This window comes from Athene noctua, chromosome 15 (assembly GCF_965140245.1).
Source record: "Athene noctua chromosome 15, bAthNoc1.hap1.1, whole genome shotgun sequence".
Taxonomy (NCBI): domain Eukaryota; kingdom Metazoa; phylum Chordata; class Aves; order Strigiformes; family Strigidae; genus Athene; species Athene noctua.
In genome coordinates, this window is record NC_134051.1 from 19,645,451 (window position 1) to 19,660,874 (window position 15,424).

General features: G+C 41.8%; 1 protein-coding gene across 12 annotated transcripts in view; it reads left to right on the top strand.

The window, feature by feature from the left end:
- Positions 1-15,424, top strand: part of TNRC6A (trinucleotide repeat containing adaptor 6A) — a 95,010-nt gene that overhangs the window by 61,936 nt on the left and 17,650 nt on the right. For all 12 annotated transcript variants that reach the window (XM_074919485.1, XM_074919489.1, XM_074919484.1 and 9 more), the window contains 2 exons: positions 7,138-7,473; positions 11,587-11,634. In XM_074919485.1, coding sequence (XP_074775586.1) covers positions 7,138-7,473; positions 11,587-11,634 — 384 coding nt within the window. The remainder of the gene's footprint in view (positions 1-7,137; positions 7,474-11,586; positions 11,635-15,424) is intronic.

Genomic DNA, 15,424 nt, shown 5'->3' on the forward strand with positions numbered 1-15,424 from the left:
GGTACCACGAGACACATTTAGGTCTAGTTTATTTAAGTGCAACGTATACTTTAGTGTGTGTGTTTAAATGGGGGGGGGGGAAAAAACCAACAGCTTGAGCAGGACCAATAGGTTTTCCGAGTGTGGTGGCGCTGTGTGGAGGGATCGCGGGCCGCTCGGGTTCTGCGTCTTGGGGAGTTCTGCTCTGTGGCGCGTACGGGAGGCTGGTGGTTTGGTTATGGGGTGTCCTTCTCTTGAGGCAGAGGAAGCTGCCAGAGCGTGGTGGCTGCAGGAGTGTCTGTGGGCTGTTCCTGGGGGCAGTGTCAGTGCCGGGACCAGCCGTGCAGCCATCCTGGGGCTTCACCTGGCCCTTCCCACCCGATGCTGGGCACTGGAATCGCTTGGGAGGTCTGTGGTTGTCATTAGGCACAGGGCTGAATACTTAATAAAATTGCTGGAAGAGTATTATAATTACTAAATATTCTAAATTTGTTTTTTAAAGCACCCCTTCTGGAGCAGTGCGTGGAATTGCACTTGAAGTACAGGCCGAGCATTTGTTTTCTTCTGTGTATTCCTGCCGTAAGGCCTCTAAGATAATATGCCTGATTTAATGAGTTGTGAAACTCTGTGGTTTTGTTCTGAAGTAATAAAATATATCTGAAGAGACGGTGAAGGAGAATGATAAAAGAATGATAAAATACTTTGCTGTCAATAAGAACGTCCGTTTTGAATGAACGTTTGACCCGTGTGCTTATGCTGCGCTGGCATCCATGCGTCACATCGGGGACGAGGCTGCAAAAGCAAATGGCTAAAAATAGCATGAAGGCAGGAGGGCAGTAGTTCTGTTCAATGGGCTACCTGATGCTAATCTTCAAATTGAAAGAAAATGCCTTTCTTTTCAAGGGCAGAGGGTGATTTTTTATTTTCTCCATTTTCTCCTTGGAGGCCTAATGTTTACTGATGGGATTGTTAAGTTCCAACTTTAATGTTACATTATTATTAAAAGGGTATTTCGGGAAGTTTAGCAGGAATTTAGAGTTGTCAAACGCAGGCTGGCAGTCCTTCTGAAGAGCAGACATGATGAGATTCAGATACGCAACTTTTTGCAAGAGTTTCTATAGGAACAAAATTGGTTGCTTATGTTGCGCATAGCTCTTTCATTGTTTCAACAGTTTTGCCTACTTGTTTTCAGGATGCAAATTAATGTTTCATTAGTTTCCAAGTTTCCATCGCCTTAATGTCTTAAATAATTTATTCTGTGCATGAGCTGAAGATAAAATACAAGAGTATAGGATCTCTAAATTATTCAGAATTATGTTCCTTCTTTTAGAAAAGTAGCTGGTTAAGTGGTGGGGGTGGGTAAGGGAGGTTATTTCTCGGTTTTAAGCGTAGTTTGGATGGCTTCAAAATGTTGTTTCAGCTAAGGTAGAAATTGCTTTTGTACCAGCTGAAGTAGCTACCAGTGTGCATGTAAAAAATTATAAGATGACCTTTTGAGGAAGTTAATAGTGCTGTTTGGTTTGTTTTTTTTTTTTTTCCCCTCTTCAGGAATAGGAATGGGAAGTGATGAAGATGATGCTAATATAAATGTTTCTGGTACAAGTAGCATTTTAATACTGTAGTATTGTCATTAAAAATGCATGTATGTCATTCCTGTGGATTTCAAATATTCTAACCTGTCTAGTTTTATACATCTGGTTTTATTAAGAGGGAAGAGGAAGTTCACAGGAGTTAGAGATGAATGTATTATTTAGTCGCTAAGTGGAAGGTTTCTCTATCTGTACAGCAGCTAGCATAACAAATTTGTACATTGACAAGTGCCCTCCAAGTGCTCTTGTACCAGGTATTTCAGGAAAAAATAACTATTATTTGAATGTCCTTATTAGTTGAGAATACTGTAGAATTTGTCAATTGTTGTGGTGTTCCTTCTAGCTTGGCAAAATACGTATTTTTGCTGTGTTTAATGTCAGTGCTATTAAAGACAGACAAAATCAATTTACCCCGAATTCCTCCTAAAACAGGACTCTACAAACCACACTGTGGCCACAAGTAGCTAATGATAAGCCAAGCACTAAAGTAAATACTGTTTAAGAATGTTTGAGCTTTGTTGTACATGCTCGCTTCAGTAATCGTGGTGTACTTCTGCAGAATGAGGTTTCACTATGAGATGAAATATCTTTTTGCGCTCACTTTAATGTATGTTCATAATACCCCAGTGAAGTAATTTCTAAAATTTGAACAGTAATGTTGATGCTAGTGTTGTGGTTAGTTGTTCTGGATGCTTTTGTGCTCTGCGAAACAATACAAGCTAGAGCTGGAAACATCTGTCAATCTGCAGTTCTGAATTCCTCTGCTTTGTAGAAGGCAGAGGCATAAAGTACTACTTTTATTGCAGAACAGAATAAACTTTGAATCAACCACTGAAACGGAAAGTGCTTTTAAAAATAGCTGGGTGTGGAATTGAAATCTTTGACTCATATTTCCCACCTTGGAAACTTATTCATTTTCTTCTCTGTGAAGCAGAATTGCCCTAATACACTAACTCTTCTGTTTTTTGTCAGTGGGATTTTTTGTTTTGGTTTGTTTTTTTTTTTTTCACTTGCCTAACTGTGCTTTTCCTGATTGGAAAAACTGTTATGTTAGCTTTTAAATCTTGAAAGCAAATAGCAAAAATGAACAGAATAAGAAATGCTTGCTGTTAAAATTACCCGTAGGAATGGCACACAACTTACCTTTGTGCGGATCTTCAGGGGTTAATGAATTGGCAAACAGATATTTTCCAGATCAGCTAGCTGAGCTTACAGCTGCGGCCATTTTTCCACAACGAAAATTCTAGCACTACATCTTACGTGTGTCAGCTTGAAAGCCAGACTTCCTCTGTTTGCCCTTCAGCATTCCAGCACTGACAACTCTTTGGGGCATGACATGCAGGGAGAGAGCATTACAATACATTTTTAAGAGGTCAGCTTCAGCAGCAGCAAGAAGAAACGTTTAAATGACAGCTTGGTGCTGTTCTTTGTGTGGTTTAGTAGACGATTTGATCTTTGTACGCTGATTCTGTGCGAGCGAGAAACTGTTTTCCATCTGCATTAAAGTTATTCAAACAGCTGCCATTTTTTTTTTTTTTTTTTTTTTATTGGAGGGGGAGTTTAAGTCACTGGGCCCCTACTCCAGGAGGAGTTGGCAGGCAGCACTCCTGGAGCAGTAAAATGACACCATGCTTCTCCTCCATTTTCTAATGAAATCTGCAGAGTGGGAAAGCAACACAAGTTGGAAGCGTCTTTCTTTGGAATCTCTCTGTAAACTGTAACTTCACCATCCCCTGCTTTGTGGGTTTTCAGCAGGTTTGTTCTTTATGAAAAACTGTCATTTTTAATACTTGTTTCTGTAAACTTGCTATTACTAGTCAAGTAAATTAACTGTGATAGACTGTAAGTCTGTTAATAATCTTTCTGCTTTAACGTGATTCAGAATAAAATACTGAAGTGCAGAGCAAACTTCTGTTAAACAAGGAACTTGTGTATAACAGAATATTAATACAGTGATTAAGGGGTGTTGGAATTTATAGTAGCCATATTGGAATATTAATGTATTATTTAGTCTACTGAGAAGTTTTGGACCAGAAAGTGTTGGACGGGATAAATTGTATAGCTTAAAACTTTGTGGTACTTAGGGAAGTGCAGGCAAGAGAATTCTGTGGCACTTCTGATTAATTTACTTTGAAATTAAGGTACAAATGTAAACTGCACATTCTTTACTACAAGCCTGTTATCTGGTAGATTTCGGTCTAGTTTGCTGATAATACTGGGAAGAATTACCACATTTTCGAAGGAAATGAATGCTTAGAATATATGAGAAATACAGTTTTCTTAAACTGTTTGTGAAGTCTTGTTCATGCCGTAGCTTAGGGGCTGGCTTGGCAGAACGTAGCTTGTTTATTGCTTTTATGGTCAAAAGTGATTCGATTACCTGCAAGTCCATTGGATTATGTTATAATACGCACTGGCTCTTAAAGTAGCTGCAATTGGGACGGTAAAGTACTAACGTTGCTGGGTTGCAGTACTGCCCTAAGCATGCCATTTGCAACTCTGGATGTCTCATGGAATGTCGTATAGAAATGATTTTATTTTATCTGAGAGCAGAAATTGTACATGAATGGAAGTAGTACTGTAGGAAAAATGAATGTCTTTCATTGACCCTGTTGTGGGGTGTTCTGTGTTGGATTTTTAAAAAAAAAAAAAAAAAAAATTCGAGCGAGGTGTGCTTTCCACTTAAACTGACAGGAAAAAAAAAGCGCTTAAATACAGTGTGCAGAACGCTAAAGGATGTATATGTGTCCCTAAGTGGTGCCATTACTTTGTTGGGTTGATAATGATACACTGGCTGCAAAAAGTGGTGGGTTTCTGCGTGTGGCTGTCAGCACACCTCGGGTGTAGGCTGAACTGTGCTCGCAGCTGTGAAGAGTACTTGGTGTGAAGCAGTTGCAGCAGAAGGCATGCTGATAGATGAAAAAGTTAAGATTTGGGCAGTAGTTCCACAGGTTGCGGTATGTGAAGAATTTTTTTTTTTTTTTTTAATTTCAAAGCTTGTTGCAGTACCTAGACCGCAGGAATGTGCTAAGTGCTTGTGCATTAAAATGTTGACAGATTCTTAGCTATTTGTTAAAATAAATGGCCCTCACTCCCCCCTCCAAGGCTCAGTGATTCTCAGTTATTTTAGTTATTATTAAACCAGGAAATTTGAAAATTAAGAAATGGAAATAGATATAAGACTTCTTTGTATTTGTAAAATTCAGTTTTGATCGTAAGTTCTTGTTGCATTATATGCATCAAAACATTATGTAAGGAATCTGATCGAGTTACCTCTTTTTTTTAATATAGCTAACGACTTCGGTTGATGGAATCTGATATGCTATTGGTGATTTTTATCAGCTTGTCAATTTATCTAACAGCTTTTGAATATCCCTATTCCCTGTGCTCTGTACATTAAATTGACTTATGTCTTGGCTATTCTTCTCCTTAATTCTGTCCTTCTCCAGTCAGCTGTGAAATAGGGAGCGCTGGGTCAGAGCTGTGGTGGGGCTGTGGAGGGTGAGCGGCCGGGCTGGGGGCAGCTCCTCTCCCCTGGAGACTGCAAGGAGGTGGCTAAAAGTATTCTCTTCTGCTTTGCTTAAGTAGCCTAAATGTAATGTTCCTATAAAACACAACTCAGATGCAGATTCTGAGGTGACAGTTTATTCTAATGGCCTTTATGATGTGTTTTTCAAAATACATAACTGCATATTATAGTAGAAATAAAAAGAAATTAGTCATAAGTAACACTGACAGTATTCAAATTGATTCCTTAAACAAAAGCTTAAGGAGTTTGTGTTCATTTATTTTTTATGTTGTATTCACATGACTATGTTCTGAAAGTGAATGATAAAATGGTCTTTAAACAAATGAAAAAAATTTTAAAAGCCCCAGAAAACTACATTTTCAGCCATGTAGTAACAATATCCCTGCGGCTGACATGCCAGGAAACTTAAATGGAACACAGCAGGGAAGTGGTTTGAGGATGCTGCTCTTAAGCCTCGAGTCATGTACGTTTAGATGCTGCCAATGTGCAGAACTATTGTTGAAAACAAATACAGCCTTATAGTAACTGAAACCTGATTTGTAATGGGGCGCCGCCTCGCCCTGCGGTGCGGAGCCAGAGCCGTGCTGGTCCCCAGCAGTGCCGCCTGCCTCAGTTTGCCCCTTCCCCAGCCCGCGGGGTCGCTCCCCTTCCCCAGCCCGCCGCTACCGTAGAGGAGCCGATGGAGCTGCGTCCTGGACTCTTCTCTCACAGGACCTCCATGAAAAAATTGTGGGGCTGACTTCAGCCTGGGTCACTTTTCCCCTCTGTTGACTGCACGGGCCCGGAGAGGGTCGTGTTGCTGGGGAAGGAGTGACCTGTAACTAGGAGGAACCTCTTTAAATGTTTGTCACCGGAGAAGCTGCATTACCGAGCTGTGACCTTGCTGTTAGCAGCAGGAATGCTGCACGGATGAAACTATTTTCCTTCGGTAACTTCTAGAACTGCCAGTTTCATTTTGTGAAGTTCTGGGTGGAGATGGTGACTTGACCGTGTAGGTAGGTCAGTGCTGAGGGAGGTCAGGATCGAGTCTTGAGGTATCTCGGGAAGTTCCACTGTAAATGTAGACCCACTTTATGCATACCTCATCCGAGAAATTGGAAAGTCACGTTAACATGTCGCTAATGTGAGGGGCTGGAGGTACCGCTTAGCCCTTGTAGTGGTTGGGGTGGACGGCAGTAGGGCCGAGAAACGCACATCCATAGCTCGCTGGGTCCCTTCTGGGTGTTGAGCTGCTTTACCTACACCCAAACACCCCGTTCTTGCCATCTTGGCTTTGGTACTGCTTGGGGCAGAGGCGTTGGGGATGTTGTGGGTTTCCCTTTATTCAGCCTCTGAGTTTGTGTTTGCTCACAGCTGACCTCTGCAGATTATTTGACCTTCATCTTGCCTTGAAGTGGCCACACTGTCAAGGCTGAAAGATAACTTGGAGTTGCAGTTGCACGTTGGGTATTTTATCAATGCTGGCACAGTCCTGTCAACCTGGGGAGGGGGGTACCTGCACTCTCAGCTTCTCCTGCTGGCAACAGATTGACTTAAGGGTATGAACAGGTTTCCCTTTGGCTGGTAGGGTTGATAGAGGCGGGTCTTGACAATGCGTTCTGTATGTCCTGTTCACCTCTTGTTCTTTTCCGGCAAGATCATAACGTTTTTCTGTACATAACACTTAAATTTCCCATTGGAGTAAGATTTTTTTTTTTTAATTACTTAAAGATTTTTTAAAATAAAGTTTAAATGCCAAAATAAACTGGCACAGTACTGATTTCTTACAGGAAGGTTGTTAGTAGTAGCATACTTTAACTGCGATAACTTTGGTAGGAGCGATAGCAAGACATATTTCTGCTTCCAGATCTGTGCTATTAAAGCTGTGATTATGGGATAAAAGAACATTTAATGGGGAATGAGTTACAGCTTGAATCAAAAATGCTGCCATTACATAATATATAAACACATCTAAGAATATTGACTTAGTCTTCAATTTTTTAAGTTGCTGTTCTTATGAATAACTTTGTCCAACTTTCTTTTTTTTGGGGGTGGGGGTAGTGCCAGAACAAACAAAGACAAGTGTAAGCCAGCCTCAGCCTGTCACCTCTAACGGCACTTCCACAGTAACCAGCACTAATAATAATGCCAAGCGGGCCACAGCCAACAGTCAGCAGCAGCAGACCTTGCCTCGATACCCTCCTCGTGAAGTACCACCGCGATTTCGACACCAGGAACAGAAACAGCTTCTGAAACGAGGTCAGCAGTTACCAGTTATAGCTGCAAACCTGGGATCTACTCCTAAAGTATTAAACGGCCAGTCAGGAGGCAGCACTGTCACAAATAAACAGCCAGTGACCAACGGAGAAGTGCCGAACAGCAGCAAAAAACAGCCAGGTGAGGGGGCGGTACCTTCTTTTACTTTAACTACAATAGAATAGTTTAAATTCGATTATTACTGAAATATTTGAGCTCATATTATTTATACTGGATATAAGCTGTAGCATGATAAGATATTTTCCTGTGTTACACCTTAATATCAAGCATTGTGGGATGGTTTCAGCCATCTTTGTGCAAGTTCCATGCTGACACTGAAGACACCGTAGTCGCTCCTCGTTGCCAGTGGTGTACGATAGACGTGTCTGGTTTTGAGCAGATGGTGAAGCCAGTGTGACCGCTGCTATGTTTGAATTTCCAGTGTTTGTCCCAGTAATTCATCACGGTCATGGTATGAAGCATCTTTTTTGCATCCAGTTTTGATACAGAGATCTCACAAGGAAGGGTTTTTCAGCCAGGTCCCAGAGCATTCAGAACAGCATCTCCAGAGTTTCTTTCTCTCTTCCTATCTAGAGATACAGCTAAGGACAACTTGTCTAGAATATCAGAATTGCTTTTTGTTGTTAGGTCATCTTTGTTCATCTACGTGAAGCTTGGTTGTCTTACAAAATGGATTGGCCTTTACCTTTATTACTATTTAAGTGTAGTTATCCTTTGTTATTTTGGCTTGTTATGCATTCTCTTCAAATACCCTTTTCAGATTAGTAAACTTAAGTGTTACACGTGCATAACTCGCCGTTCAGTGAATGTGCATGCAGTTCAGCAAATTTTGGGGACAATACAGTCTTATTTGTAGCTGGGAAAAAAAAGTTACTTTTTAGGGATCTAGATTTTCAAAGGGATTTGGTATCAACGCATGCTAACACTTAAAATGTTGGATAAACTTTCTTATTTTTATATTTGTATTTAATTTTTGACGTGCACATAGAAGTAGTGATCCAACTTGTTCCCGTAGATAGTTTCTTCTCAAACTACTGAATTTCCAGTGTTTCTCAACTTTAGTGCGTTCTACACCACCACAAAGGATGTGACTCCTAGCCCTTTCAGTTAAAAAGATTTCTGGAAAATAGCCTTGATGTTTCAAATTTTAGTTAAATTTTGAGCTGTTCTGATTACTGAATCCTGAAGAACCAGTATTTAAAACGAAAGTAAACAATCGAAACATTGGAAGCAGTTTATCCACTCGCCCCTTGATGAATGCTTCTGGTATTACTTTCCAGTATTATTTTTGTAACATACTGATAGAACTCTTCACCATTCCAAGAAGTAATTTTTAAGTAATTAATTTTTTGTTTTTACTTCATCTGTATAATTCTGTTCCTGTCTATGGTCAGGTTTAAACCTTTCGTATACTTGCTTGTTTCTAAGATGAAACTTTTTGGCCAGATTGTATGGTAACAAGTAGTGATTTAAATAAAACCTCACATGTAAGCTAATTTAAAAAGCATTACTCTTTATGCAACCTATTAAACCTCCTAATCCTGCCCAGAGGAGTTTTTTCAGTGTACTGTCCTTCCTTTCACTTCTTTTGTGAACACCAGCCCAGTATTTAGTTGGATTCCCGTTTGTGTGTTGGATTCTTCCCAGTTTCGCTCAGTTTTGCTGGTTTTGTGCTGGCGTGGCCGGCCAGCCTTTGGCTGGGCGCCGCGAGCGCGTCCCTGCGCGGCGCTGCCGCGGCGCTGTCCTGAGCTTCTGAGGCACCTGCTGCACGGGGAGTGGTTCTGCGGTTTGAATAGTATGTCTCCACATGCAGCTGGTAACGAAAAGGTTCTGAGAGCCTTTAGGGGAGAGAAAGGTTGGCCAAATCACTTTCCCGTCCTGAGAAAAAGTCTGCGTTGTCAGTAGCATCCTGTCAGGTTTAACTGGGCGCTGGGCGGGCGCGATCCCCAGTGAACCCGTCACAGCCCACACGTGGGGCTGGGCGCCAGGGTCTCGTTCCTTGGTGCCGTCTCTCTCTGTGCTGAAAGAGCCCGTTCCTCCACTGGAACCAGGAATAATGTCTGGCTGGGATCTTTTGTCATCTTCTCTGAGAACTGTAGGTATATGATGACGTAAAGGAAAGTAGATTTTCAGTGCTGGGTTTTTGTAATGGTTTCAGGGTCTTGGCTAGTGGATTGCCTGTGAGGTAGCCTGGAGGTGGCCGTAGCCCAGCAGCACGCAGCAGTGACTCGATGTCCTTTGGCATCTCTATATCTGAAAGGAAACACTACTGTCATTTGCCTGTCTCAGTCTTACTCACTCTCCATGGTTCCTCTTTTAGCATCCAACAACAACTTCTAGGTACTCTCCCTGTTGTTCTCTGCAATTAAAAATCTCATTAAATTTGACACATCTGTAGATCCCTTCCCCATTGAAAGAATATCCACGTACAGGCTGTTCAGGTTAACAGATTTCATACCTTAACAGAGTGTCTTTGAAGATTAAGTTTCTGACTTTTTTAAAGCATTATTTAATGGTTATTTGGATCGATCTGTATTTTAGGGCTAAAAGAAAAACTGTGGCTTGACATGTTGAAGTCAAAATTGCTGGAATTGGTGATGACTGCAGTTGTTTTATCCATCATTCCCTGACAGACCCAGGGGTGGGATCTCTCCCTGGTTCCAGCTGTGGTTGTAACTGTTTGGTAGGTTTGTAAAAGCCAGGGAACACAAGTACTGCTACATTTAAAGTCTTCCTTTAATTACCCTGGCCACAGTAAGTTTTTAAGTCTTCATTATAGGGGAATTTTTAAATTGTATTAGTGGTCACAAAAAACGTCTTTGTGGACCGTCGCCTTCTCTTTCGAAAATTAACCAGCTTTCTTTAGAAGTAAAGCTTGAGAAGGGATAGTCCTGTGGGTTGTTCAGGGGTTTTTTTTTCTTCTGTTTCTAGGACATTTGGCATATCTTTTTAATAGACACATAAGTGAAGCTCATGCCATGTAGTACTTCTGAAACAGATACAGTCTTGTACCAAGATGGCTATTTTAAGAAATGTACATAAGTAGCTCTTTATCAGAGCATTTTCATACCCAATTCAGTTGTTTGCTTTACTGAAATGTTTGCCCATGTGTAAACTTCACATGTAAGGAAGGTCTTGAATGCTGCCTTGGTACGTTTGTTTGCCTCTCTGCTTTCTAGCACATCAGAATAGCCAGGTAGTTATTACACAATGAAATGATTTATATCTTGAACTAAAATATTTGCCAGCAGTAATTGCTTACAACTGTGGGACAGAACAAAACAGGAGAGCACCGTCAGACTCCTGGCGTTAGTCCAGTTACTCGGATTCCTCCTTTTGACACAAGTGGATCTTGCTTTATCCTTGTGCGTCTTGCAGCAGAGCTGCAAAATTATGTTACAGTCAGAGCCTTTGGAAATGAAAGATTCTTTCTGTAACTGGAGGGTTTTTTCCTCTGTTGTCGTAGGAGCCAGGGAAGAAGTGAGCAGTTGGGATTTGCAGTTAGTAGTGATGGAGGTTGACTTAATTTAGGGAACATTGCCTTGAACATAACAGTTGTGTTCTCCCAACTGTAAAATTTGTGAATTTGAAACACTGGCTTTGTTTTCATGTGCTGCCTGTAGGACACTCGGGAGGAAGCAGCAGAGAAAGAGTGGAAATGACAGTCTGTTATGCACACGCTTAGGTTAAGTCAGAGTTGGGCTGTACTTAGTTATTTCTGTTTGCTAAATCAGGTGGAAAAAGTATGTCATTCAAGGAAGTGATATGAACTTGCTTAAGTTTCAGGGCTGACCTCTGAAATTCTAAGTTAGTACAGGTCAAAGTTGGTTCTGGTTTTGATGACTATAAATTCTTCTTTTTTATAGAAATCAAACTTTTAAGAACATGTTAAATTTGTTAACGAAATAACAAATGTATAAAAACTAACTTGTAGTGGAAATAATTAGTAAAAGCAGCAAAATTGCTAATAATTAAATCTAAATGCTACATGTCTAAAGCTGGATTTGCTGTCGGTGGCTCTGCTCCCTGTGCCGTGTTCAGCACTGTGGGTGAGGCACCTCAGAACTTGTCGCTAGCACGGGCAGGACTGAGAGATGGCTCTTGAGAGAAGCCTTTCCTGAAGCAGGGGTGCTTATAAATGGGTTTAAAGAAACGGGTGGTTTGGGAACTGTTTTCAAAGGGATAGTTTACTTAATGTTTCTGTAATTTTCTTGCTTTTTGTTTTTTTTGTAGGCATGCCTCCCATTCGGGACTTGGTGAGCCACTCCCCTAACCAGTCAGGTCAGATATTTAAATCTCACCTTTTTTTTTGCACTGCATATGTTTGTAGTAGTTGCATGTATCACGTGATTTTGCCTGGTTTTTATTTTTTTATTCTTTGGGTTATGTTTTCCGATAGCATGTGCCATGTGAATGACTGACTGAAGTGTACTTTCTCTGTGCCATGGCGCATTTGGTTAACTATGTTTAATCAAACATTTTTAATTTTCTAAAATAACGTCAGAATTCATACCAAAGCAGATATTTTGACTCTGTGGCACCTTGGCTTTAAAGCACTATATGTCTTTTTTTACCTTTATGCTTACATGTTAAATTGCCTCTTCGTGGTGTTGCATTGACTAATGTGTGCAGGCCTGTGCTTTATTTCGGAGACATTTCACGGCACCGTGGTGGAAATCACATCTGGGGGCCCCTCTGTTTTGAATGCTGAGTTTGTGCTGGGGTAGCAGTGTGTGAAGGCCTGCAGCTGCGTACGTGGGTTACTGGGTATGCTGGTGAAGAGCACTTGCTGTCTGAGTAAGGCTTGGAGCACGTGTGCGGTGTGGGGAGCGGGGACATGCTGCCTGAGACGCGCAGGGCTTAGGGGAGCGCTTCCCGGGGCGTTCCTTGGGGTTCCTCTGAAGGCTGCCCTCCAGGGGGTGATGTTCAACCTCCCCTCTTTTCCCTCGGGGTGCTCAGTGCAGCAGGAGCCCGGGCCAGAGCCCCCGCTGGGGCAGCCCAGGGGGGCAGCGAGCAGGCGGGTCCCTTCGGGCGCAGGGGACACGCACCCTTGTCCTGGCAGCCTCCTTGTCCCGTCCTGGCAGCCTTCCCGCCCTGCTGGGAGGCTCACAGCTACCTCTGCCAGCTCTGGGGCTGGAGGGCTGTAAGAAGACACGGTCTGCGAGACCTTTTTCTTTACCACAGAGAAACGGATAGGTGACATTAACAAACAGATTTTATTCTTTTGGGTTTGTCATTTCATAAGAAAGGTGCTTCTTAGCTTGTTTACTAAAATGCATTTTTTTCATAAGGACTGGAGGTACAGTAATGGGCAAGGTCTAGTACTGACAGTCTGTGGGTACCAGTGTGTACTGGGACTGGAAAAGGAGGCAGGGAGCAAGATTCAAGTATTTCTTAATTTATGCTTCTAAATCCTACTGTTTATTTTAGACCATGTGATGGTACTTTAAAACAAACAAACTACTTCAGAAAATACACACAGTTTCCTGCAAACATTTCCTGCGGGGGTAACTCATAGCTAGAAAGCATTAAATTATTACAAGTTATTGAAAAAAAATCTTAGTGGATTAGTGAATTTTAAGAAACTCAGGCTTGTGTGGTTGTGTTTTTCCCCAGGATTTAAGCAGCAAAAGTTGCAACTTCTAAACATTTCTGGGAGAAGACCATGAGTAGGCTGTTACTGACTTGTTTTGCTGTGCACCAAATGCAGTATGTTGTCAGTTTTGAGGGTGTGTTTGTGCTGTCTGCTAGATATGGAAAACCAGAGATAATACTTTTGCTTATTCAGTATACTTAATCTCAGAAGTTCATGGGTTGTGGAGATTCAGATAGGAATATTTCAAAACAGTGGCTCGTATTAGACTGACACGTTTATGTCCAGGAAAAAGACTTAGTCGAGGTAGTTTTGTATGTAATAGGATAAAATTCTGGATGACTGGAAATTAATCATTGTAGGATGTTTGTGTATTGGCTCGTTGCAAACTGTGTGTTGCATCTAAATTAGTATAATAGAATTTTAATAAATACAGGCTTTTTTATGTATTCTATTGTTGTGCAAATTAGGGTTTGTTTACCATTTCCCTCTGGCTTGTAGTCATAACCTCTATCTTTCTCGGCACTGAATGCAGGCTGTTTGCCATCTGTACGCTTTCATGTTGTTTTTAAAATTGATCCTGTTATTGGGATGATGTTTATGTAACCAAGATTTTGTTTTGTTAGGGCAGCTTTTGATGCTGTTGATTCTCTCCTTTGTGAGAGTGCAGACAGCTCTTTGATTAGTCTTTTAATTTAGGTCAAATGTCTTTTTTCAAAATATCAGGGTGAGATTTGGAATCTTGGGCGGCGCTGGACAGTTGCTCGTATCCTACAATGTTTTTTTCCAGTAACAGGTTAATAGGCAGGTTCTGGGTTGTGTTCAGCTGAACAAATGTCTTCAGTTCTCCCACGGGTGCTGTGTGCTTCTCTTCTCCCAGCCTGTGGAGCTGCCAGGCACTTGTGACTATTGCAGCGCTGTTCCTACCTGCCACAGGTCGTCTTCCACTACTCCCTGTTCCAAATTGCTGTGCCAGGGTCCTTGTTTCTCTTGTAGTGACTACGTGACTCTTACTTACCCAATTGCTTCTGGACACTCTCAGGCTTCCCCTGTCGTGGTTGCTGGAGGAGCAGAGGGTGATCCCTGCTCTGGGCTGCTCCAAGCTGCGTACTCCTGGAGGCAGGGTCTTTGGCTAGACTCTTTTTTCACTGTAGGATGAATAATGTTTATACTGATTCAAAATACATTAAAAATAGACCAAAACTTGTGGCGCATCAGTGTGATACTCAATAAACTGTCCATAATAACTTAAATGTAAGCTTTTTTGATTTGTTCATTCCCCTTTCCTCATAGACCACCAAGATCATAAATTCAAATAATGTAGTATTTAAAATTTGTCACTCTGATGTACGAATATGGGATTTTCTGCTTGTCATGGTGTTCTGAAGTTCCTTTTGGGAGATGGAAGCACTGAAGTAAGGTCTCTTTTTACATCTACGTCAGCTGTGCTTCTCTTCAGATTGGTCAGTCATGCTTCAGACGCTAAACCTCATCAACCCTTTTTGCAGTTGAGCACTAAGAGCAGGCTCCTGCCGGATGATCCCTGTGTTTGAGAGCTGAGCTACTGCCAGAAGCCCTGTCTTGTGTATGTTGTAACCTCTGACGGAGGTGGCAGTTCTGACTAAGGGTTTTAATAGAGTAGATGCAACTCGGTTCCTTACACTGAGCAGTAGGTGGGGGTTGGCGGGCGTCAGGGTGGGGGTTTGGGTGCAGGACTGACCCTCCTCGTAGCTGGTGTGGCTGGTGGCTTCCTTTCAGACTTCAGTTAACTTGTGCTTCTTGGAAACACCAGAGGCTTGTAAGTTAGTGTTACATTTTTAAAGCAGCCAGTCCCTAAATGTTCTTTAAATAGCTTTTGAGAAAATGAAGGATTGGTAGCTGTAGCGTTTTGTTGCTGTTGGCTCTGCTAACCTGAGCGGGCGCCGTGTCCTGAAGCGTTCGGGCACAGCGACTGCACCGTCTTCTGGTCGGATGTGCTGTGAAAGTCTATTAAGAATGAGCAGGAGCTATGCAACTCTTTTATCTTTAGGTACATTTATTTTGAATATTGTAAGTAAAGGCAAAAAAGAGAACATTCAAAGAAAGGTTGATAGTTTCTTTTTTAAAAAACCTGAATGCTTTAATGGGCAGAGAAGCACGGTTTGCTACGTACCCAGGCATCGAGCGTACGCCAGTGTGGGGTTCTTCCAGTGCGGGCAAGTACTAAGTAAAAAAACTTCGCGGATGTTTCGTGCTTGCGTTGTGCTGCCAAGTTCATTACTATTTTTCACATGCTTCACACTTTCAGAGTTTCATCTTCTGGTGCACCTGTGTGGCACTGTTTTGATTTAACAGTTGGGGGGAGGTCCCTGCAGCAAAGCTTTAGACAGATGAAAATTGATAGCGCTTATTTTGAGGCAGATATTCCAAGTGCCTGTATTTAACCAGGAAGGGTTTGAGTGAGTTAGTGTGTGTGTCGATTCCCAGGCATGATCAGCT